The 25,464-nt window shown below is 38.0% G+C and overlaps 1 protein-coding gene and 1 long non-coding RNA gene across 2 annotated transcripts in view; one reads left to right on the top strand and one right to left on the bottom strand.

Moving 5' to 3' along the window:
- LOC105425325 (uncharacterized) overlaps positions 1-25,464 on the top strand; it is a 102,705-nt gene that overhangs the window by 74,175 nt on the left and 3,066 nt on the right. The window contains exons 3-11 of the mRNA XM_011636043.3: positions 889-1,119; positions 1,644-2,125; positions 18,367-18,560; positions 20,257-20,439; positions 21,594-21,919; positions 22,673-22,830; positions 23,250-23,849; positions 24,554-24,729; positions 24,977-25,126. Of these exons, the coding sequence (XP_011634345.2) occupies positions 889-1,119; positions 1,644-2,125; positions 18,367-18,560; positions 20,257-20,439; positions 21,594-21,919; positions 22,673-22,830; positions 23,250-23,849; positions 24,554-24,729; positions 24,977-25,126 (2,500 nt within the window). The remainder of the gene's footprint in view (positions 1-888; positions 1,120-1,643; positions 2,126-18,366; positions 18,561-20,256; positions 20,440-21,593; positions 21,920-22,672; positions 22,831-23,249; positions 23,850-24,553; positions 24,730-24,976; positions 25,127-25,464) is intronic.
- Positions 22,353-22,721, bottom strand: LOC148938191 (uncharacterized). The gene is made up of 2 exons (XR_016140579.1): positions 22,581-22,721; positions 22,353-22,521 (listed from the first exon to the last, which is right to left on the bottom strand). It is a non-coding gene; the product is annotated as an uncharacterized LOC148938191 (long non-coding RNA).

The raw sequence follows: 25,464 nt of genomic DNA on the forward strand, positions 1-25,464 counted from the left end.
TAATAAAGTAGAAGAAGAATGTATTTTATATATCTATATCGTAACACTTGAAACCAAGCTGAATTTACAAACGTCATTGTTCCTAATGGATTAAAAGATCAACGATTCTCTTAGATATTTATATCGAAAATGCACTCGTTTCAGCGAGCTTATTTTATTGACAATTCGCGCGCGGAGCAAAATGGCGAAACATCTTACGAATATTATCCACGACGATATTTCGTTTTCGGAAACGCTCGATTTCATCTTGTTCGAATGTCACGTACGTCACATAGCATGCGAACGTGCCGTCACGGAGTTTTTCCCATCGTATTGAGTGCACCTCATATGTCGCTTTTAAATGCTTTTATTTTAGTTTATTTTTGCGTTCTCCTCCGTTTGTACTGACGTTGCGAGCGCAGCAGAGTGACGTTTAAACAGAAGTGATCTCATGTACGCAAATTCACGTGTTGTATTTCGCGCGTTTCGTTGCATACGCGAGAAACAGCAAAGTCACGCAAAACGATCGTTCGCACCCCCATTATAACAACGAAGTAACGTATAAATGGTGAGAACAGCGGATTATGCAAATTGCAATAATGTGTTTTTTTTGTAGAATTTGACGCTTTCTGACGGCAACTTGTTACACGAAATACACGCTTCCGCTCTTATAAACTCGTTTCTCAACACTTTCACATCTTTATAAATTCCTTTATACTTTTAATGAACGGAGAAATGACTCGACGAGTTACACACACAAACGATCTAACGTATAAAATACATCTCCAAAGGAAGTTTATTCTGTAGAATATTCATTTTACTTAATACACATGTATTTCCTGTTAATTATTGTTTTGTGGTTTATTAAAATCTGAATAAATGACCCGACTATCTGTTCTTTTTGTGCAGGTATAAATTTTGCGGTTCTCTGCCAAACCATTTGGACGACAAAGATGTGCTGGATGACGATCAACGGGATAACAATAACATCTCATCCGATAATGTCAGCGGAAATTTCGGCACATTACCACATAAGAAGCGCTCGTTAGGAGTGCATTTCTCGGACAGCGGACCGACTGGCACTTTGGATCTCGTTAAACATCGATCACAGGATTCCTTGGATGAGAACGACCCGTGGAGGTATGTGAGAAAAGGAATAAAAATAATGCAAAAATCATTTATTATGCAGTACGATATTACAATCGAAATGCTGCGCGCATTGAATGTCTGATGTCTAGCCTCTGTTAGAATTAATTAATCTCTGCTCAGAATTCATTATTCTTAATAAATTCCTGAAATTTATTGCCCTTCACTTATACGCGAGTCCACATACACATTTAGTTCCGCGACTGTCCCACGAATCGACGCGAACAGAGGCATGGCAATTTGAAGAATCCCGGGAATGTCCCTCTGGACTTCAATCCACGTCGATCGATCGATCGCGCATACTCCCGCGTTAAACGTAATACCTATAAAGTTTCAACTTCAAACCTGACGCACCCTTCGCGTGCGCGACGAACTTCTTGCATTTTAAAGTCCAAAGAAATAGTTTTCACATTGATCCCTCAACTCGAAATGCCTCCACCGACCAATCTCGAGTGCGCGAAATGGAATTTTCTCTCCCTCCGACGGAAGATTAATTGCGGGTTTCGGTTTGATTTCAGGTATCAACAGAGCGACCTGGACCTCGTGCGAACTCGTCACGGTAATTTCGACTCGGTCAAGAGAAATCGCAGCGCCGACACTGTACTGGTCGATTCCGGCAGGAGGTACGGAGGACGCGGTGTGTCCTCCTCGGAGGACAGATGCCATCGGAACTCGGACCTCGACCTAGTCGGCACGCTGCCGAAACGCAAGCAGGACGCCAGAAACAGCAGCGGCAGGAGCCTGCAGTCGAACACGTCGTCCTCACAGCCGTGCATAATGAACGTGACCGACGCCGACGACGACTTGCTGATGAAGATGATGCACAAGCCCGATTGCGAGCTGCTCAAGCATCGTCAGCAACTTGGCAAGTGCGTCGATCTGAAACTGAGCAAATTGACGAGCGGCGAGCCGCAGGACCAGGGATATGCATCCGAACGTTCTCCCGAGGACGAACATCCGCCGTCGTTACCAGGCCAGGTGTTTCCAAATGTGACACTCGGTAAGTAGGTCACCATGGTTTATTTATATAGATAGTTTATTATTAGTTTATTATAGTTTATTGTTAAAAAAAACATGTGTGTGAAAACTTGGTCTTTTACTAGATGCAAATTTTTCTTATATCTTATAGGGTAAATAAAACGTAGGTGTCTTTCCCGTGTGAAAAGATCAATCATTATTCGCTGCATAATTAATGCGCAATTAATATTCACTTGTGCGTGATCAGCTTATTGTTAGCGAGCGATATTCATCGTAACGCGAATACTCGGCGCCGCCGTCCGATCATGTGAGATATTCGTTCGCGTGGAAGAACGAACGATTCGTTCTAGAGAGACCGACGGGAGGATAGATATGTGTGAAAATGCGAACGCGCAAGGTTGACGTAACAGGATTTCGAAAGATATATCGAAGGCAGGATTATACACGCGTAAAACTTTTCCGCTCGACTGACAACGCTTGTGCGAATCTTATTTTGTCGGAGGCGAACCACTTGTATTCCCACGTTTGCGAAAAACTGTCGCAAACTTTTTGAAGATCGGGACTCTCTGCTTCGCAACCCCCTCGTGACAAATACGCGACTGAGCAGCCTTGCCACACATAGTAACGAGCAGCTGATAAAGACGAATGGCTCGACGATGACAGGTGAATGAACATCGTGTTCGCCATGCAAATGATCGACTAGCGAGATATTTTCTTATAAGTCTCGATACTCCCATTCAGGTTTTCCCCATTAATTTATCCCCCATCGTGTATCTCAATCACGATCATCAGATAACATAAATATATAATGATGAAATTTCTTACTTAATTCGCGTAATTATGCATCCTAAATTTACATAAAAAAAAAGAAGAAACCAGCCAGAGTATATTAACATTTCCAAGTCGTTAAGAAATTATTCTTGCGCAAGATAACAGACTTTGCATAACAGATTATACGATGTAAAAGAAAGTATACGTTATTGATTACAACGAACGACAATATTTTTAATATGTTTCATGACACTTAATAACATGATGGAAAATATTTTGTAATTTGCAAGATTTTAACGGACTTGTTCTAAAGTATGTGGCGATATCTGGTCAGATCAATCAATCGTTTCCCTTCATTATCGCTCGTAGAAATAATAATTTTCTCTCATTTTATAATAAAACTGACTGGCTATAGCCATATCTCGATTGGCTTGATAGAGAATTTTGTCGTTGAAACTCGTTTATAATTTACACAGGTGAAACCTTACACGGTTACATTAATTAGAATTCTTGTGAAGTTGCGCCATTCTCCAGGAATCCTGTCAAATTCAGTAAATTTACATAATGTCGAAAATGATATCCGAGGCATGGTTGTCCATGTTTGAAAAAGCATTTGCTTATTCTTTCTCTTTGTTTTTTCTCTATAAACATAAAAAACCTTGAAATGGGTAATGCATCATTTACTTTCGGTGTCGATTTTCAAGCGATTTGATCGGCAGTCAGTCGCGTGAACACTTTGCCATTCGCTTTACATAAATGTGTCTATATCGTGGCGCGCGTAAAATCTCCATATTTTCAATTTAAATCTCATGCATTTGGAAAGATCTGTTCACTAAGCGACGAATGGTTCACTAAGCGACGAAGCGACAAAATTATTTCCGCGTGTTACTTTCCGTTATAGCCATGCGTAATTTTAGAAGGCAAGGCTCGAGTTCAAATATAAATTTCTCTTAATATTAATAAGAAAGTAATGTTTTCTTTATTTTCAATTCATTTTTTTAATAATATTCATGAACACATTTCTAGCTATTTTTATAAAATGTTGTTTTGTCGTTAAAATTAACATGCAAATAAAATGTCTGCATGTTGTCATGCTTTCACTTAACTTTTTCACAATGTTTCACTTAACTTTTTTATTAATATTATATCCAGTCATAGGGCAGGCGAGAAAAAGCTCATTTTTATCTCCTGCAAAAACAATTTGAATTTGACAGGACTAAAATCAAAATGTAAAAGTATCATGATGCAAATTCGAATAAATCGTTTCGGCTTTCATGACGCGAAAACGAAAAAATTCAGTTGATCTCGTTGAATATATCTTAATGACATGATGACGTACGTCCTTAGAACGTTAATGGCGCGATTTAACAACACATCGTTGTTCATTGCGCCTGACAGGCAAGTTTCGTAGCGTGGTAGTTATTACCCTTCCACCCACGCATCATTCTTGCATGTGTATTCTGCTCAGGGCAGCGGTTCTCAGAAATCAAAGCAGCGTTCTCTAATTTACAAAAAGCGTCCATTACCATTTGCACTCCGCAATCGTATCTCGCATAATATTTTATTCGTATAGCTCCTTATTCGCGAATCTCCATTAAAATCTCGCCACGACGACACCTCGCTGTCCGTTGACTTTTCACCCTGCGGAGTGATTCCTATCGACTGACTTTCCCGAAGTGCGTGAAGAAGCACACACCGTCCTGCAATGCGGCTCCCGTATCGTCGATAATTCCACGGTATAGGTTTACGACAAGCGCTTAATGGCCCCGTTATTGCGACTTTACGGGCGAATTCAGGATCAACCGAGGCGCTCGGAGGATCTCACGGGTCGGAAACTGATGGTGAGGCCTTTTCGAAATTGTCGGGCGTTTTCGCACGTTCCAGACATATACGATGGCGACGATTCAACCTACTTTGAGAGACCCTGACCCAGAATATATACGCGGTCCTTTGTGCAACAACTACAAACGCGCGTGTGCTTTGTATAGACTGGTATTTGCGGCATGATGCTGCCGGCTTCGAAATTACGAGGCTACTGGTAAATGTATCGTCCAAATATACAGCGTGTCACAAGAGTGTTAAAAATCGATACGCAATAATTAAAAGCGCGGTCGCCGTTTTAAACCAAAGTACTCGGGCCACTCTATTAAACCTCCTGATCTATTAACCAAAGAGCAAACACTTAATGAAACATTTTTATCTCGTGCTCGAAATATGTATAATGTAATAGATGGCAAACGGGCGTTTTCAAAGCACCACTTATCTTCCATCGCGTGTATCTCGTATATAGGATGAAAATATTTAACTACTTAGTACACAAACCTCATCGCGTTTAACTATTACTTAGGAGAGTACGGCAAACTTGAGAAACTAATAAACAACTATCTGGCATTATATGATGCTTGTACAAGCATCGTATAAACGCGTTCGATCCATCCATTTGCTTTTCAAGTTAACAACGCTAAGATGAGCAGAGCGAACTTGCCAAATCAATAAACTGTTGGACATTACAATCCTTGTTATGCAGTTTCCATGTGTTTCGCGATGTGGATTGTTTATATTCGTCATTGTGTCACAACAGAACTGTGTGCGGTCGGGCGGGAAATATTCCGTTCACGTAGTAGTCGGGGATTTGATTCGGGATTCTCTTCTCCTAATTCGAATGTCTATGACAGAACGTTGGCTGAAACTCGAGACGACTGAGCGATTCAAATCTTCGCAAGCTATCCACATCCCGATGCCCGCACGGAATACCGAAATTAATCTAAATCACCGTGCTATTATTATTTTTAGCATTATTATTTTTAGTATTTTGTATTTTTACTTACTTGTCACGTCACATTTGTCAAACGTTATTAAGTTCTTTTAGATAACTTCGGAAATTGATCAAAACCATTTTACTTATACACTCACTTCGCATATATCTTCGATCTTTGTCGCGTTGGCGAAGAAAGAAAAGCAGCAAAGAGTTTTATTCCTCTTTATACATTACGGTGATGAGAAATCTTCGGCTTTGATCGAACAGATGTAATCGAAATGAATGAAGATTATTGCAGACAGAAAGCCATTTCCAAGAAGATTGATAGTAAATCTTGACGTAGCTCAATAATAACAACGAACATTCCGATGCATGTCTGAATACTATCTAATTTTTCAATTAATAGATTCTATTCTTGTCATAATCTAAGGATCGAAAATCACTTCCAGGTTTCCTCGGTCTGCCAATAAAATTAATTTTCAAACCGACGAGACGTATCCCGTATATATATCCCAGAAATTTATAATCGAGAATTGCAATTGCCATCGCGAAATTCGTCGAGATCTCCATTTCGAGCGTCATCGAATCGGTGATTTTCAAGCCGTACCGCTATCGCTTCAGATTTGCGCGATTCTCGCGAAAAAGAGGAGCCAACTCTTAACTGCCGCGGCGTTGCAAATGCCGAAGGCGTTCAATCCGCAAACGATCTCTCTCTCTCTCGCCCACTTCGATGTCGCCTTCCGCCGCTGACATTGTAGGTTTTCTAAGTCAAGATTGCGCTATTGATCGTGCGGCCGTTGCACGACCGTGTTCTCGCCTTATTCCGCCGATCTGGGTCACTTCGACGTACATTCCATACGTCTCACCTATTGACCTATTTGTACGGCCGTGGGCTGTCGGGATGTTGTGTCGAAGGACAGGAGGAGGAAATGGTTAAAGCTATATCGTTTCATGTTTTCGGCGTGTTTTCCGCGTGGATTACAAGGCTGGTGCCGCCGATACGCGGCGGGTTAATTTCGATGCTCCCGGCACAATACTGCACTGATGACCAACTGACCCTAATGCGAGGGCCGAGAAATAGTGGATGATATTTTCGACATGCTGGATATTCTTCTTAATTTGGAATAATGTATGCGATGTAGTCGTTCATTGAAAGGAAATGGACTATCAGGAACAGTCTCAATTCATCATTCTAAAATTATTCCCAGATATTAAATTATTATTTGTATACTTTTTGTTGTAAGTATTTTTATATACAACACAGAGTTATTATATATTTTTCCAAGGATATTTTATATATGCTAATGCGTGATTATGACGATATTTATGATTATAAATATATACTTACAGTTATAATAAAGTATTTCATATATTTTTTATATATGTACATAAAACTAATATATGAATGCACATATTATTCATTATTATCGTCATTATAATTATCATAAAGTGATAAATTGCGTATGATTAACAGGAAGAATTCTGTTTTTATTTAATATGAATTATTGTATTATACAAAGATGACTTCCGCGTATATATTTCTCTCTAAAAATTTTATTGACTACAAAGAGACTCAATAATATTTTACAATCTCGGCCTGTTCGTCATATGAAAAGTTCCATAGTGAAAATAGAATTGATCCGTTCCGATTCTATTTTCTTTGTGCTGGAATTTATTTTACAACTTAAATTTATCGAAATATGACGGTCCATTTCCGTGTGGAAGCGCGGGTGATCGTTACATTGGCAATTGATTTCCTTTATACGGGAATGTTGAGAAATGAGATGGAAAATGAAAAGGAAAATGAAGTAAAAAAAGGATTATAGAAATGTGATTTATATTGTAGCTCATCTTCATGATTATAATAGTGTACATATATTAATGTTACGCAGAAATAATTTTTAAATAAATATTAATAATTATTTGTTTTCTTTTAATATTTATTTTTACATTCTTCAATTTTATGTATTTTGTTTTACAAAATATTCGCTTTATATGCGTGGGAGAATGGAATGTTAATTCTATAATTCTATGGAAGTTTATAAATATAAGTTTGTTACGTATAAAATTTCTTTACGATATAACTTTGTATCATAAATCCATAAAATTGTATTTGTATTCATCAGAGAATTATAAAGAATTTGTTTATGTGAGATATTGTTTATGTGCTAGAATATCTGCGGATTTTATCCGCAGCTTCTATATGCAAAAGCTATAATCCGTACGCTGTTCGAAGGTAATGATCCTGGAAATTGAAATCCTAAGAGAACACTTTCGCGCAAAAGGCCAGGGTGGAAACTTTCGGCCCGTTCGATCGCAATATACTCAAAAGAGAAGGTAGAACTTTCCCGGTTCGTTCCTGCAACTTCCGTACATTGTGCTTGTACGTTCTTAATTGGTCTAATAATTCCCCCGGTAAAAACAAAGAAAAGCCGTAATGCGTTGAATGCTAATGAACGAATAGGAAGAAAAACGACTCGCTTTCCGAAGAATAGCTAAACGGTGCCCATCTTGCGATTTTCTCTCGCCTTCGTTTATCCACAAAGAGAAAGATTTACGACAAGAAGGTAATTTTTTTTTTTTATTTCCAACCGCGCGTTAAATCCTTTAAAACAGCTTTGTGTATAAATCAACCATGTGTATAAATCAACGCATATTACATAATAATCCACAGACTCAAGCATTTGCATATGAAAAACTCATTATTTTTTGTCGTGATAAAAGAAGATAAAGTGGTAAGCGTTATTATGTCATACTTTAGGGTCCCGTGTCTACATATTTACGAAAAAAATACGATACGCTCGCTAGAGTGTAAAAAGGCGGAGAAATCGAGAATTAGTTTTCAACTCCTCTCTAGTTCATATCGATAGTCCTACGTACGATCCGCCGGACGAGCGACCGAAAAATGCCGAAACTTAATTCCCGGTCTCCTCGTGATCCGACTCCCGGCACGAAGGTAATTTCCGATCGACGACCCTTGCCTCGTTCCTGCGCGTGGCGGGGATTGCAATTCGTCAGGAAATCCGCCGTCGACTCGGAGGTACGTCGCGTGGCGTGCCGTGGTACGTGGTGTGTTACGTGGCCGACCCGCAACATGCCACGGCATGAATAATTTCGGCCGATTGCCTAGCTAATGCGACGACCCTCGCCGGACACGGCAGGGAAATTTCGGTTCTTCGACTCGACGAGGCTAGCACGCGCAGGCCAGCCGGCTGCGAGAATTAAACAAACAATGCAGATCGCGAAAATGCAATCCACGGAAGTCCAATCTGCATTAGCGATTCCGCGTGTCCTAAATTAGACGTTGAATTGTTGAAAAGTTGCGAAGTAAATTGGAAATTAATAAGAAGACAAACTGTTCAGGAGCAATCATTGTGAGAATTGAAAAACGAATTGATTAACCCAGTGTATACATTTAAATAAATTAGATAGCAAATTATTTAGAAATAACATGTAAAAATTAGCGTATAAAAAAATTATTAGAAATAAGAAAATAATATTTTACTCTGTTATATGCTTTATTCGTATAAAAAAATATATAAAGAAAGAAAGATAGAAAGGTATAAAAATTGCTAGAGAAAGATTGTGTGCCATTAATCAAATTTTCTTTAAGAATTACATTCCACAAACTTGACAGTTTCTCCAATCAGATATAAATATCTTCCGTTTCTCATTGAACTGAACTTGCGCTTTTTTTGATCACAATTTAAATGTATCTTTAGAATCCTAAAATTCGTGCAAATCATAGTTGCATGCCTCGTCTCATTTATGCGAAATGAGAAACGGGAGGGAGATTTCGATTCCTTTTTCACGAGGGCTGTCGACACGAAGCTCGAGTCGTGAGTAGTACGCCGACGGAATAGCTGCGGACATCCGGGTTTCCAGGTACGACCGCCTTCCTGTTACCCCCCCCCTCCTCTCTCTCCTCTCCCCCGTCGAGTAATTCATTGTCGGATGGCGATCGCGTTATCGTAGTTTAATGCCCTCTCGTATCGTATTAGCGTCAGGCTGGCAGTGTATACTGGTCGCTTATGCGCGTAGAACACCTCGCCCCTGGAAATTGTCGTCGATCATTATTCCGCGCGATCGCGTGTCGTGAATTTCTCCGTCCGGAGAACCCCCGTAATGAACGCTGGAAACATGACGCAATAATTGCGCTTCGTCGAACGCATTCCGAATCGCGATTCGCCGCTGCGGTAGTTAATATACGGTCACTCGGCTAGAAAGAGCGACGCCACCGCAGCCGCTCGCATTTGCGGCGGACATTTAGCCGGTTTTCCTTTTTAATCCTCCACGGTTGGTTATTTTCCGATTTCCTCCCGCCTTTATCAGTGCGCCTCCGCTAAACGATGCTCCGCGAAATAAAAGCTTTTAACTGAAAATCACTGAGAACAAAAGCCAGAAAAAAAACTTCTTCTTAAAGGACATTGAAGAGTCAATTTATGAATGTTTTTTTCTACCTATAAATTCTGATAAATAATGATTTAATCAATATGAAAAAATTTTCAACAAAATATGATCAGTGTTCTGATGATAAAAGGTGATAAAATGATGATAAAATTGATTTTTCGATTACGAATCAATGATTACTAAAAATCAATTCTTTCAAGATGAATCTTTGTCAATTAATCGACTTTACAGGCATATAAATTATCGAAGTAGTGTCGAAACGTTATCCTACTAGATTCATTCTCTTCTCTATTATCGATTCATTTTGCCGTAACTTTCGTGATTATTATAATTTAAGGGTGACAAGCGCACGAAAGTTTATCGCTGCCGATGGGACCGCGAACTTTTAACCCTTTCTCGTTGCCGCCTTAGGATGCGGTTTAATAAAGTGCTTCATTAATCATGAGGCGCGATAACGGAAACCGTGTGTTAACAACGCAGCACCGCCGAGAGCAGGTCAATGGAACACTCAACCGGATTTCCGATCGGACGGGCTTACAGGTTTAACTGCGTGTTCTCAACCCTCTTGGGTAATTTATAGTCAGCCTGATGGCGATCGCGTTATCACAATTTAATGCCTCATCTCCATCGCCGTTATATTCCGACGATACCATTCCCTCCTTTTACCATTTTTATATTCGCACATTTTTATACAAAGCGCACGATCGTGACAATTTCTTTTTAGGCGAGCTGATTACTCATTAGCTGATTAATCAATAGTTAAAAAAAAAAAAACGGCACACGCAATATTCGCTCGTGAAAATAAACTGAAGAGAAAAAAAATTAGAACGTGTTGACAGATAATATTAATCGTGAATAGTATGCATAATTCATGTATGTGACATTTTGTTCCGAGCAGTCTTCTGTTATCCAGATAATAATAATGCAGCGTCATTACACGAATATCAAATTTTTGTGTCCACAATATTTTCTCTGAAACGTTTGACCAAATGTACGGAACGGTAATATTCTGTTTAATATCCTCTATTCGTAGCGCGTTAACATCGTGTGTTTATTCAAGTTTAATCCATATCCCTATATCTGCTTCTATACAATTCGCTCCGCTTATACGGAAAAGTCATCGGAGCTTTAATAACGATCTCCTATTCGGCAACATATCGATCGAATGAAATTATGGCGATATTCGGCCGTTGTGCAGACGATCTTTGGTCTTTATTACGTTATAAGGAAAATGTTCCCGAGAGAACGGAAACACGAAACGAACGGCGCAAAGAACTGCGAGTCGGCAATCAACGACTGCTTAACAGTTCCCTTAGCGAAAAGAAATATTTCAGTTTCACCCCCGAGACTAATAATTTTCCTTGATTTTCCGCGAATTTACGCGCCAGAGAAGACAGACTTCTCAATTCACGCGATATGATAACGTAATCATTTACTGTCCGAATTGATATTACGATAACGTACGTAACGTCATGCGTCACTTGTAATGTTAATGCCGTGCGATAAATCATGTAATAACGGCAATTTGGGACAAATGACGTGAATTATTCACAGTACTTCAGTTTACCGACAGCACCTGCGCATCTAATTTCTATGCTTTATCGTTCGCGTAATATTACAATATAACGGTTGCGTACAAGGAATAATTACAATTGCTACAAGAATAGATAAGGAAATTTTTGTATTCCTCATTACGTTTATTTTAATTTTTATTCTGACAAAATGTTAATTTAGAAATTGGTTACAACTTAATATTAAAGATTTTTTTTTCAAAATTTACAAATTGAAGTTGAGTTTTTAAAATTATCAAGGAATTCGTTTAATTCAATATAACAACATTTTATAGTAATCTTCATAGAGATACATTGTCCGTGACGATAGATGTATGAATGTGTTAGTCTTAGAAAAATTTTAGAAAGCTCGAAGTTCCGAGAAACCGAGCATTTTTCTTCTCGTTGCATCTGATGCATTATGCTGGTTCTCGAGATTATTCTTCCCGGTGATAACTTATCAGATTTTAGTATGCCACCCGTATTTCGAGATTCGTTCAATATTTACGACTGCCAACTTGATAAATCGCGAAACGTCTTTACGAGTGCAGCAGAGGATCACGTAACAAATCACAGACGAGATATCTCGCGATCACGTGTGACGCGAATTGAAGACTCGCTTCTCGTTAGGAGCAAAATATTTCTCGATAAATCTCGCCTATCTCCTACGCAACTGTAAGCTCGAATCGCTCTGCGGTCGCAAATTCATATATGCCAACGTGCAAAAGAAACGACTACGAGTTATAGCCCGTTTTGGAGTACTTTTTTCTTAACAAGAAATGTATGCGCACAAAAATATCGATGTAAGCTTGTGGCTTTTATATGTGAATATCTTATTTTAAAAAACTTTAATTTATATTAATAGTCGTAGAATTTATTTAAAAATCAAAGAATTTATATTAAAAATAGCAATTCTCATTTCAGCATTTCTTGAATCTCGTTCACCAATGTAATTTTATTTATGTAACAAATACATAATATGTAACAATTTGATATAAAACTTTATATCGTCTTATCAACGCATTATTTTTTAACTGTGTTGGGTTTGTTGAAGTTTACTGCAAGATATAAAGTATAATTTAAGATAAAGTTTACTTTTCTTGAGATATGAGACGTTGATATATCTTCCGAGAAATTAAACTCGATAAAAAAATGAGTCCCAGTAGCAGTAAATATAACGATAACTCTTACTTCAGCGAGATCGTACTTGCAGTCATGTAAATCTAAAAGCTATTAATCGATCAGGATATTTGAGAAAAGAAAACGAATTTTCCTCCGATAGGATCGCTTGAATCAGAATAAATGAAATTACTTAATTTCTTGACTACCTCGCGAAGCTTAATTACGCTAAGGAAATTGTTTCGGCTTTGTAATGACGGAAATATAATCCAACTCTAACGACCTCGGATCATTTTATTGCGCCCGTTTTACCTCAATTTGGAACAAAGTGATCCTTGATAATTATCGTCGATGCGGACGGATAGCAAAAAAAAATGAAATCGTCGGAGATCGATCGAGAAGTGGGCACGGCAATTGGCGGAATTAAAGCTAGCCATCGTGACGATTCCACAGTTAATATGAGTCATCGGAAATATTCCCGAGCTATTCCTTGCCGAAAGCATAAAAGGCTTTATCAATTTATCACTTGCAATGTTTTATTCTTGCAATTGCCAATGAACGACTGCTAACATTTTTTGCTGTTAATTATCCGAATGGGGGGGCGGTGCAAGTGAGTCAATCTAGCGTCATGCGATGTAATAAAATATATATCGCGATATACGTGTCAACCGCTTGAGATCTAATCTCGTTAAAACGACATTAATAACTGAGCGGTTCCTTCTACGAAGATATCTGCAGTACGAAGATACGATTATCGATGTTTAATCTAATCTAATTTAAGCAGTAAATATATACAATGCTATTTGATATCGCAAAGAGACGCAAGAGACTTCATTATTAGAATAATGATTTGGTGATCATTTATTTAATCATATTGTTACTCAACTTAATTTCTAATATTACAACGCAAAAACCTGATTGAAAGATCGTCAAGGCGTAACAAATAAAAATAGGCCAGCTATGATTCATTCCGATTCTGTGCGAATACTTCGACCGGTCGTGAGGAAGCTAAATGCGCTTAAACTGTGTGTTCGTCCATCTTCCTTTTATGAATCGTAAATTTTATAGGAATATTTTCAGTCCATTCTCTGAAATCCAACTGTTTTCTGACAAGATTTCGTACATAACCGTTAGAATTCTTGGCAAATCGAACAATCTCTTGTTGAAACATCACTTGCAATTAGTGTTCCATATATTAATTAATTTTACTCCTTAAAAAAATTGAAGAATATTGAATATTTAATCTTTATAAATAATTTTTTATAAATATATTTATTTTACTTACATATTTACATATTTTCGTAATCTACTTTTCTCTTATGGCCAAACTTTCATTCTTCTGTCTAAATAAATTGAAGTATTCAAATACGATGTAAAAAAATCCATGCGAAGCTATTAATAATAATTTTGAATTTGTAACGTGACAATAGTAACCGTGACGGTAAGTTGAATATAGGAGTCTCAGAGATAATGGTCTCATCTTTATCGAAAATATCTTACAACTACGGCCGGCAGTGCTGGGAAAAGTAATGGCTCGCAGAACTATCCTTTCAAATAATTAAAATATCGGTCTGTCAGAAATTCTGGAACTGATATTGCATTTCGCCGCTCTTTTTGCCGGCTATTCTCCGTTTTCTTGCAGGATTACTTAATTTATCTTTGTAACTTAAAGTTTATATTGCTCTATACACCGCGTCCTCGAGTTTATTGTACAATTCTTATTAAAACTAAGATATATCGTTTCTGTTGTTTAAATTATATTAAAGCTAGAGTATTACATTATTTTGTTGAACAAGACTTCCATAAAAATTAAAAATTTCCTTGAAAATGAATTAGTTACAAAAAAGTTGAATTGTCTTGGCTTTAAATGACGCATGATTATTGAATTAGCGGAGATTACAAAATTACGAAATTGTCACCGTGAAACAGTTGTCGACAAGAAACTTGGCGACAGCCACCTCGTTGAGGATATTAAAATTGGCGTAACGAGCCGGTTTATATCGTCACACGTCACGTTAAATGCGTACTTGTTCGGCGCTAACGACATTAGAGTTTTTCCTTCGGAATCGCGTTCGCATTAGATGGCATTTTTCGCCGATGAAAATCTGCAACCTCGGACTAGAATGTCGATGACGAGAAAAACCGAGAGTGAGAGAAGCGCGGGGATGGCAAGTGAAAGAAGAAAAATGTGTCACAGGCAATCTACAACTAACGAAGCTAGCATTAAAGATCGGTACCATCGGACTACTGAAACTCATACGTCTCGATGACAACTCCTTCCATTTGCACGCTCTATCGTGCTCTTTGAAGGTCTCATTTTACGACCAACATTGGCTGTTACTTTTCATAATTTTAATTACACTTCGTATAAACATTAAAAGATCTTCTGCGCAAATTCTCGGATATCAAATGAGAGAACTCCAAGAAATTTTCTCAATCTGCGACGCGGCTCAAAGTTTTTTGCCGACAATTGCAATTTGCAATTTTGCAATTTTATATTTTTAGGATAATTTGATAAGTACACATCTCGTTAAGATTTATTGTTTAATGTTCTTCCTATTAGATTACAACACTGTCAAGTTTTTTATCATTAACTATTTTTCACGTAATATATAGTAAGTTGTAAATCGATAGTTAAGAGTTATCATGTCTAATCACTTATTAAAGGAAACACCCTCTTTTCTATTCTCTCTTTAAATATCAAATTACTATGATATTCTCTTTAAACAGAAGTATTTAGTATTATGTAATTTAGAGGAACATTTATGCTTAAGAGCGATTCCATTATCGATTCGAAGGAACGAGAGAGATTGGAGGCTTCAAAAGAAGCCTCCGACCGCATCGGCCGATAATTCTCATGCAAACGTAATGGCGAATATACTTCAGCGACGAGCTTGTTAAATCCGTAAATATCGGTATCTTCATTACGGATGGACCGCGAGGTGGCGTCCTGCTATCTCGTAATGGATTCCATAACGGATGTCGCACACGTGCTGGGTCCGCCGATGTCGTTCGCACGTACATCCCGGAGGTGCGCATCCCCCTCTTTTACGAGTTCACCCGTTAAGCTGCTGACCAACCTAAATGCCGATGTAGCCTTAATTAAACGACGACCCGCCCTCGCGTATAACTGATCGTTTCCTTAATCGGATTGTTTTTACGTGTGCGGATGTAGGGCGACATCGAATAGGTATGCACGTGAACTAGGGTTTGGGTTAGCCGCGACTTGAGAGAGAGAGACAAGAGAGAGAGAGAGAGAGAGAGAGAGAGAGAGAGAGAGAGAGAGAGAGAGAGAGAGAGAGAGAGAGAGGAGAGAGAGATGGCTCTGATCCACGTGAAGCGATATGCACTCTCCTTCTCGTCGCATTTATTTCAGGAGACCAGAAGCAGATGGCAGATCCCCAGGGATGGTTCACATTTGTAATGCGGCGCGTCTCGCGTGACGGAAAGTACAAATGCACCGAGTGCCGCATTTGTTTTCGGTTGCATTGCGGGGTAAACTGTCATGATTGGCGATGCAACTCGAGACGTCAGAACATACTTTACCGCTTCATTTGGCGTCAGGTCTTACAGACAGTCTTGATTAATTAATACCTAGTTGATATCTCTAGTTGCTTCCCGAGAGAATTCGAGAAAGTTATACGTGTGTATGTGAATAGAGAAATGACGTTTCAGCAGCTGTGATTAATTAATACTGTTGAGATTAGTTGGTATCAAGTTTATTATTAAGTGAGAGTTAATTTAATAATTTTAATAGCAAAGTTAATATGTATGGTAAAAAATGTGTATTATCCAATTAATTGTTTAAGTTATTCAATTTTCTACAATATTCGCACTATCGATTTTTATAATAGTAATATTAAGATTGAAACATAATTAATTTTTCTTTTATTAACTCAGAATTTCAAGCATATTTATTTTTGATAAATGATTATAAAAAGATTTTTTTGCGGTAATTCGCTTTTTAAATTGCTTATTAAAGTTTAATTTTAGAACGTATGAAAGCACGTATGATAGAAATTATCGTTCTTTAGCTAGTAATTGCCAAAGTACAATCACCTTGTCAGCAACTGTGATCTTAATTGTAATAGTCGTACAATAGAATAATGTACGCGTGTGGTGTGTGTGTATATATATATATATATATATATATATATTTCCTGTGTCATTCTATATATGTAGAATGACACAGGAAAATCCTCAGTCTCGGATTCGTCGAATCGTCTGTCCAATTTTGCGAAGCATTTAGCAAATGATCGAGGAATCTATTGAACGTGGACCCTGCAATTTCGAAGCGATTCCAACAATGGCCGTTCTCTCTCTTTTGGAAAGAGTGACACTGTGTGACTCCAGACAATAACGCGGCAAACGTAAATTACCTCTTCGCAAGGTGGCAAATGGGGGAAGGGCTCTGATTTGAATAGCGAGCCCAGTGAACAAAGTGAACAATACGCGCGATATGTCGACTGGATTGGGTCAATATCCGGTGTAAGGTGGGTCATCCCGAACTGGAAGTTATTTCGTATTGATTTTCACGTTAAAAAGTCGAATTGCGTAACCGAGTCTCTTATAGGATTTTATATAAAAAAAAATTCAAATTTTTATTTCTATCGTAACCAAAATTTTTAATATGTATTGTGTTTTATATTTTTATTAGTGAACAACAATATGACTTACAGTATGATAACAAAATGACTTTTGATTATAATGCGATATATGCGTGTGTCGCATAACAAAGGAATCTTTTGAATTGATCCGTTTATCATTAACCCGTTTCATTTGCAATTTCGTCACCTTAGCATTATGTCGCTTCGACATTTTAATGAATTGAATTCTGCATTAGGTTTACCACGGTTGTCGCGGCACTTTGATTAAGTGGCACAATGTTCCGCTTTGCAATATGGATACTTCAGCTTTAAGCATAAGCGCGATGCAAACAGCACGTGGCATAGTTACATAAAACATCAAAGTTTCTAAAATCAAACAATCGCTCGTGCGATCGCTACGACTGTTAGCGAATTTTGACGATGTGCATGTGCCGACGACGTATGTACACTCACGTGGCGCGCGCGTGTTTATCCATGTTTCAGAAACATGTTCTCCGAGTGAGTGCCACGAAAATTATGACCGACAGAGCGCATCCCTCGAAAGGGCTGCTACGGCGGTTGAAATATGCACGCAGCGCACCGCAGTGCATGCACGCGTTGGAACACCGCAACAGAAAGTAATTGTTCCTATTGTAGCTCCGCGAGATATTAGGCCATACGTCACTTCAGCGGAAACGATGAATTACCCAACACCCCGGAGGCAATTCCGAGGAATCAGAATTTCAATTAGACAAGGTCTACTCTTTGTCTATACTTAATTAGAATTGATTATCCTTACAAATTTTGACGTGACTGCGTTTATTTCTCTTATCTATCTTCTCACAATATTTATTTCACAAATAATAAGTGTCCATCATGAATTTATTACAATGTATAGCTAAAAGTTAAATCATGAGATTTAATTTTTAATTATAAAATTTCGTTTAGTTTGCGATTTACACATTCATGAAATGACTTGACAAAATTTGTAAAATAGATAAGCTAACTATTTTCAATGAAATCTGACGCTATTCAAGGAACATGACAAAAATGTTTAAACAATTTTCAGAGAACACATTCCGAGTAACGCTACAGAAAAGCAGTCGCGGTCTCGGCCTCAGCGTTTCCGGTGGTGGTACCGCGGGACCTGTCAGGGTGAAAAGACTCTTTCCTCAACAGCCCGCTGCCCTGTCCAACAAACTTCAAATCGGCGACATACTACTGGCTGCCAACGGGACCAAATTGACTGGCCTCACCAATTACGTAAGTAATCAATTAATTATGATCAAAAATCAATGGTAGAAACGGAATAGGCGAATTTAAATAGAATTAAGAAATGAAAACTTACAGTTTACAAACTTGTTCTTGCTAATGATATTTCGTAAATCACAAGTTTCGAGACGACAACATTTATTCGCAAAAATAATGTATTTATAGCGGATGGGCCAAAGTTTAAAAAAAGTGGAGAAATATATTATAAAAATGTAATTTTTAATCTTTTTAATTTAATTTACGCGCGCGCGCGCGCGCGCGCGCGCGCGTGTGTGTGTGTGTGTGTGTGTGTGTGTAATATAAAATGTAAAATTATAAATTCCTTTTTGGATCTAATTAATTCAAATCAAATTAAATTAATTCTCATAAAAACGATCGTTTATTTTGCTGATATATCAGACATGGTTAACAATGTTTGTTCTCAAGAAAAAAAGTAAGGCACTGAACGAACTCTTGATATTAGATAAGCAGTAAAATGTACACACACACACAGAGTACTTGGTAATGATTACTACGTTCTCGAATGGCGGCCTCAGCCTTGCTCTCTTCTCGCGGCTCTCGCGAAGATTTGCATTGGATTAGCATAATGCAGCTTGCCCGCGAGCGTCGGCGAGAGGATAGACGTGTTATCTTACGTGTACTTGGCAGCGTGTCTCACGAGGGTAAAAGCAATACTGCCTCCTTCTGCCAGTACGCAAACGCGTGTGCTTTCGCGTCGTAAACTCGCGCATTTCTACGGCTCTCACACATCTTCCATGAAATGCGTGAACTTGACTGTGGACGCTAAAACATTAACTTTATCTTAACTCAATTGTCCCGCTTCGCTGTAGGATACTTAGGAAGTAATTTCATTTACGGCTTCGTAATGACTGCGTTTAATCGCGGTCATTACGAAGTGAAAAAATCGTATCACTATTCCTTAAACATAAACATTTAGTAAGAAGCTAAAAGAAAGCGCCTTATTTCATTATATTAGAAATTTACATGTAGAAGGCTGAAAATCACAGTGATGTAAGCGTTAAAACATGAATTATTTATATTTCTTCTTTTCTTTAGAAGTAAATCAAATGTTGATGTTATTTAAATTGATTAACTGAAATACATTGAATTTTTGATAAATGCAAAATAGTATTCAAAATGCAAAATAAAACAGTATTCTTAATAATCAGGTGTATTGTTTTACATTGTATTGTTTTACATGATTTTCAATCTCTCCCCCATGACAAAAAAATATGCAAAGAATATGAATTATTTTTATCGAATGTGATAGAAATTAAAAAAAATGTTTATATTTTTACAAATATAATTTGTTTTAAATGCGTTTCTCATCAAGTAGAAAACATCTTTATAGATCGCGAGGAAAAATGTAAAAACAATTTTTGCAAATTTGAGAAATCTTGTCAATGATACAATATTAAACGATATCAAAGTATTTCTTTTAAATGTTATTTATTTGTTTTTTGTATATATCGCCAAATTTTACTTTTCACAAATCTCAAATTGTCATGTTTTATTTCTATTGCAAAACGCCGAAATGCGGTTCGCTACACCTCGGCTTTTCAAACCACCGGAAACTATAACGCCATATTGAAAAAAATGACACCGCGGTGACTTTGTGTTATCTTGTGTTATCTTTGTGTTACGGGAGAGCCTATGCATAATCTTATTTCGATGCTACTTGTTGCAGGAGGCTCTCGAAGTTCTGCGTACGACACCCAGCACGGTCGAGCTGGTGGTGTGCCGGCTTCCAGGAGAAGATAGTAATGTCACGCCACCCGGTGCACCGCCGCCACCCCCAGCAAGACGTGAGCCGCCGCCTCCGTTACGTTTACTCAATCCTCTACCGCCTTTACAAATCGAGCCTTGCGGTGTAAGTAATAATTCCTAAACAACACTCCATGAAATACAATTATCGCATTATATGTTTTCGAGGTGAATAAACAAATGAATAGGAAATATCAGATTTAATGAAATTAAATAAATTTTACATAAAAGCGCTCGGTCTCAATGATAATTCATGATAATTTCCGTGAACAAAAACGAAGCATCATTATTTCGCGCGATTTTATATTTTATAAAAGAGGTTTAATATCATGGTTTAATATCATCGATTATATATTATTCCTAAAGATAATTATTTGATTGTTATTAGTAAGTGGAATTTAATGCAAATTTCATCGATATTATATGGTTGACAGATGTTGTATAATATAATATGACAATAAATGTAAATTTTAACAAAGAGGAATTATTAATTTTAAAATAAATATAGTGCATAGGGATAACACACCCGCATTTCATGCTAGAAATAATAACTGTGTTTAATTCCTCGCGATGATATGCATAAATAATTATTCACAAGCGTTACTTGGCTCAGATATGTATCTCTCTGGAGAAATATATATTATGAACTAGGATAAATGTTAATTTAACGATTCCACCACTCTAAATAAGTGATAAAAAATATTAATGCGAATGCTAAAATAGATTTTATTTATAGAGAACCATCTTTTGAAACTTAATTCAATGTCGTGGCGCGATCTTCCTTCGAACTGTAATAATCATGATTAAGTAAAGCGATAAGCTTGAAATATACGCATTATACATCAATTCCAATATTCTCCCGAGGAAACTTCAATATCGATCCTTAAGCTAATACTCATAAACAATAACATGCATGCTAAGTTTATCACTATTACAGTTTTAAGGGAAATACGTAAAACGTATAATCGGATATTCACGTCGAATACATATATATGCATTCCGATTCAATAGATATATTTTTCGCGCAGTTTAAAAAACATATTTTTTACGTTGAGTTATGTTATAAAAAAAAAAATATTGAATTATTGACGATTACTTGATATAAAAAAAAACAATGGAGAAAGAAACTTTTGTAAACTAAATATATCTTTGTGTAAACAGAATTAATTGATAGAAGATCAATATATTTTTTAATTAATATAATTAATACAGTTGTTGAGATACTATTAGATAATGGCAAATTACAATTTCCATTTGCAGGAATTTGATATTGAAATGACAAAGGTCGGCGGCAGTCTCGGCTTCACCCTGAGGAAAGCGGATAGCAGCGCGCTGGGTCATTATGTGCGCGCATTAGTCCGAGAACCAGCGTTGAGCGACGGTAGAATTCGACCGGGAGACAAGATCGTCGCGGTGGACGGTGCGCCGTTATCGCCGATGAGCCACGAAGAAGCGGTCCAGCTGCTGCGACAATGTGGACCAACGGTGAAGCTGCGATTGTACCGAGATCTAGCGCAAACTCCGGTCTCAGCGCTTTCGCCTACCGAACCCGATCACCCCCTCCGTCCGCCACGAACAAGCTTGAGGTATGAGGTCTTAATTCGGTAGTTAAGTCTCGCTTAAGTATCGTATTTATATAATAAGATGTATCTTTTAATTGACGATATTATAAATAAGAAGGTAGTGATTTTAAGTGAAAAAAATAATTCAAAAAATGTAAATTGAATTTTCTTGGCTTTCTTAAAAATTTCATTTTCAAAAAAAAAAAATTAATTTTGAGGTTTAAGAAATTCTAATCTGTTTTACTTCATGTGCAGATTACTATATTTCTGAGATTTAAGAATTAAAGTATCGGATATAAAAAGTATTATTGGAATATTGGAAGTGAAGTGCAATGAAAAGAAAATTGATAAAGAGACAAAACTGTCTGTAGATAGATGACGTATATATGATAGTAATAATTCTGGATAGTAAATATTTAAAAGAAATTTCTCAGAGAGCTCAGTTGTATCGTTACTCTTTTTATTCGTTTGATTTTATTTATTCGTTGACCTATAAAAGAATATTTGACAAATCTGATCTCGATTCTATCTCTCGTGAATATATTCCTTTATGCTTTTATAACATACGCAATCCGTTTCTTCAGTAACATAACCGAATCGCACAGAATCAATTTCTGCCAACTTTTCTGCCAACAGAAAATGTCATAGATAAAAGATTGCGAATACATTTTATATTATAAGTTACCAACGTGGTCATTTCCGTCTAAAATGCGATGTCTATGGCTTTCCCTATAACGAGAATTATAGTTCGTTATATTCCATATTATTTTTCAACAGACAAGAAGCTGTGGATATGTTATGCGATCTAGCAGTCCGGAAATTGTCACCTGGTACATCGAGTGGATCTAGTAGCTGCAAGCAACAATCGCCTGGAGCATCGTGTAATTCACCTCGAAGACGTCGGCTTGCCACACGTACTCCCACAACCGAACAAGGTATTGCTAAATAAATAATTAACAAAATGCACAAACAGAGTTATAAGGCATTAAAATGTAAAAGAAACAGAATATGAAGTGACTTAAATTAAAAAATAATTAAAACCGGTCGATAACATGACAATAATTTTGATAACTTATCAGTTAAAATTCTGTAACTACTTCCAAACATTCGAACATGATCTGTAAAATATTTCTCAAAACTCTGTACAAGATTGGAAGGATCAGCTGTCGACATCGGCTGTTACTTCGGAATTTCCCGGTAACGTTAAAATGACGACGGAACATTCAGCGCCGAGCTGTCTCTCGGAATTATCTCGACTCGCGAGGGATTTGGACAATCCACGATGATAGGACCTCGCGGCGGGTCTCTTCTCACGACAAAATTTCCTTCACGACAAGTGTTACCTGTACCGCAGAAACCCCCGAGAGCAAGTCGCACAACGTGCAAACGACGTCGTCGTCGGTCAGTCTCCGGACGGAGACCACGTCGGACTCGGACCAGTGCTCCGTCAAGACGGAAATCACCAATTCCCAGGCAAACACACCTGCGACCGACATAATCGATCCGCCGGCGCTCTACATCTACGACGACGGCGACAACGACAACGACGAGTCGAGGCCGACGTCCAACAATACGGCGGCCAGGCCGAGTTTCCTCGATTTATCGGCGCCGCAGGGTAAGCCGCATTTTCAGTTTTGTAGCGTCGACTCGGACGGCGAATATCCCGAGGACGGCAACGTGATTCTCGCCGAGGCGGAACGTGGCCGGCTGGCCGAGCCGAGCTACGACGACAGGAGCGTGACGGTGCTGTCGAGCGACGAACGCGACAATGATCTGCCATCCGAACCGGCTTCGATGCCGCCGGTGCTCTCGTCCACCAGCAGCACCAGCACTGTCGCCTTCAGCTACAAGAACCCGGCTTATCAGAGCGCCAATCCAGCTTGCGGCAGCGCCGGCAGCGACCCGGCTGGACCCAAGAGCAAGGTCGCACACTCGAGCGATCAGGACATCCCGGGTAATTATTTTACGCTGCCCTTGTATCTTACTGCTCGTTTTTGCCCGTCCGAGAGGCTGGATAAATTAATGGAATCAAAGCTTGATTGATTAATGATTGAGTCTTGTTGACTCGCTTGCTCCTTACGCACATTCAATATATGAAATTGGCCGCCTCAGTACTCGTGCTTTGTTTAAAGCTTCATGCGATTCTTATTGTCGGTCGAGTTCGCAATATGTAATTAATTTGATTAATTGATGGGGGGGTTTCTTTGTCTATTCTCTAATTCATACTTTATAAATTTATAGACATGTATTACATATCGAACAAATTATCTTCAAGCTTTAAATCCGCGTGTTTAAAAACATAGAGATGTGTGTGTTTTTGTGTGTATGTGTGCGTGTTTATATATATTATGCATTATAGTAAATACGTTAAAGCTTATTATAATAAGTTCGTTAATACATAAACTTCATTATTTGTTGGTCTGAATCAATTGACACGAATCAATTGACACGAGCCCTATGCCGTTAAAATTGACCCTAACTCGCGCGAACATACGCGCTCTTTATTTTACGCCGTTATCATCGAAAGCAAATCAGCGCGTTAGAGGGAGAGACCGATAAGATAGCCGCATCGTCATGAAAATAGCGATCCGACTTTCGCGGTTGTCAATCGGCATTACTTCTAACCCAATGAACTCGGTTTTTTGTCGCGTCGCGCAGGAAAGATCCTGGGAACGGACGATCCGGGTGGCAGTAAGGGACTGTTGAAGTGGAAAGGCGTAATGTTCGCTCCGAACGATGAGGTGGATCACGGCACCGAGCACGAACAGGAAGAAACTGGAAAGGACACCACGGATTCGGTCGCTCTCATCGAGGATCTTGAACAAGGCAGCGAGGTAGATCCCTCAACATCATTTCTATAATCGAATTTTCTTCCAATGGATAAGCGAACCTTTGGAACCTTTAGCGATAAGTGATAATCCCGACGACGAGTAATATTATCAATTTGAAACGTAACAATTTAATTTTTTTTCTGACAAATTTTTTTTTTCTTGTTCGATCGATCCTTAGACATTGGAATATGCGATCCTCAAGAAGAACGTTGCGTCGCAATGTTGCGCAATCCGCTCTCCGTTGTTGCAGGTGTTCATGGTGGAGCTGACGCGTGGGTGGAACAGCCGACTGGGCTTCAGCTTGCAGCCGGAAGGAAATCGTACAGTGATATCAGTGGTGCATCCTGATAGTGTCGCGGCCAAGGATGGCAGACTCAGGCAAGGCGACGTGTTATTGATGGTGAGTTTTGCATATCAAAAACCTCTCCCTCCAACTCTTACAATTTTTTCACCATTAACTTTATTTTACGTGAGCAGAAAATAATATTGTTTTAATTCTGTGACTTATATATATATATATATATATATATATATATATATATATATTTATTGTTTTAACTCTGTGACTTATACATTTTGATCATTAAACTTGAAAAAAGTAATATTTATATTCTTGATAAATAAAATTTATGAAACGTATAAATAATTTTTTCTTAAAGAGATTAAAGAAATTAATACAGAAAGGATTATATTATGTATTAATATGTATTATATATTATCTTGAAGTCTTGTATTCTA

Source organism: Pogonomyrmex barbatus, unplaced genomic scaffold (assembly GCF_055798465.1).
Source record: "Pogonomyrmex barbatus isolate J1 unplaced genomic scaffold, ASM5579846v1 scaffold1, whole genome shotgun sequence".
Lineage (NCBI taxonomy): Eukaryota > Metazoa > Arthropoda > Insecta > Hymenoptera > Formicidae > Pogonomyrmex > Pogonomyrmex barbatus.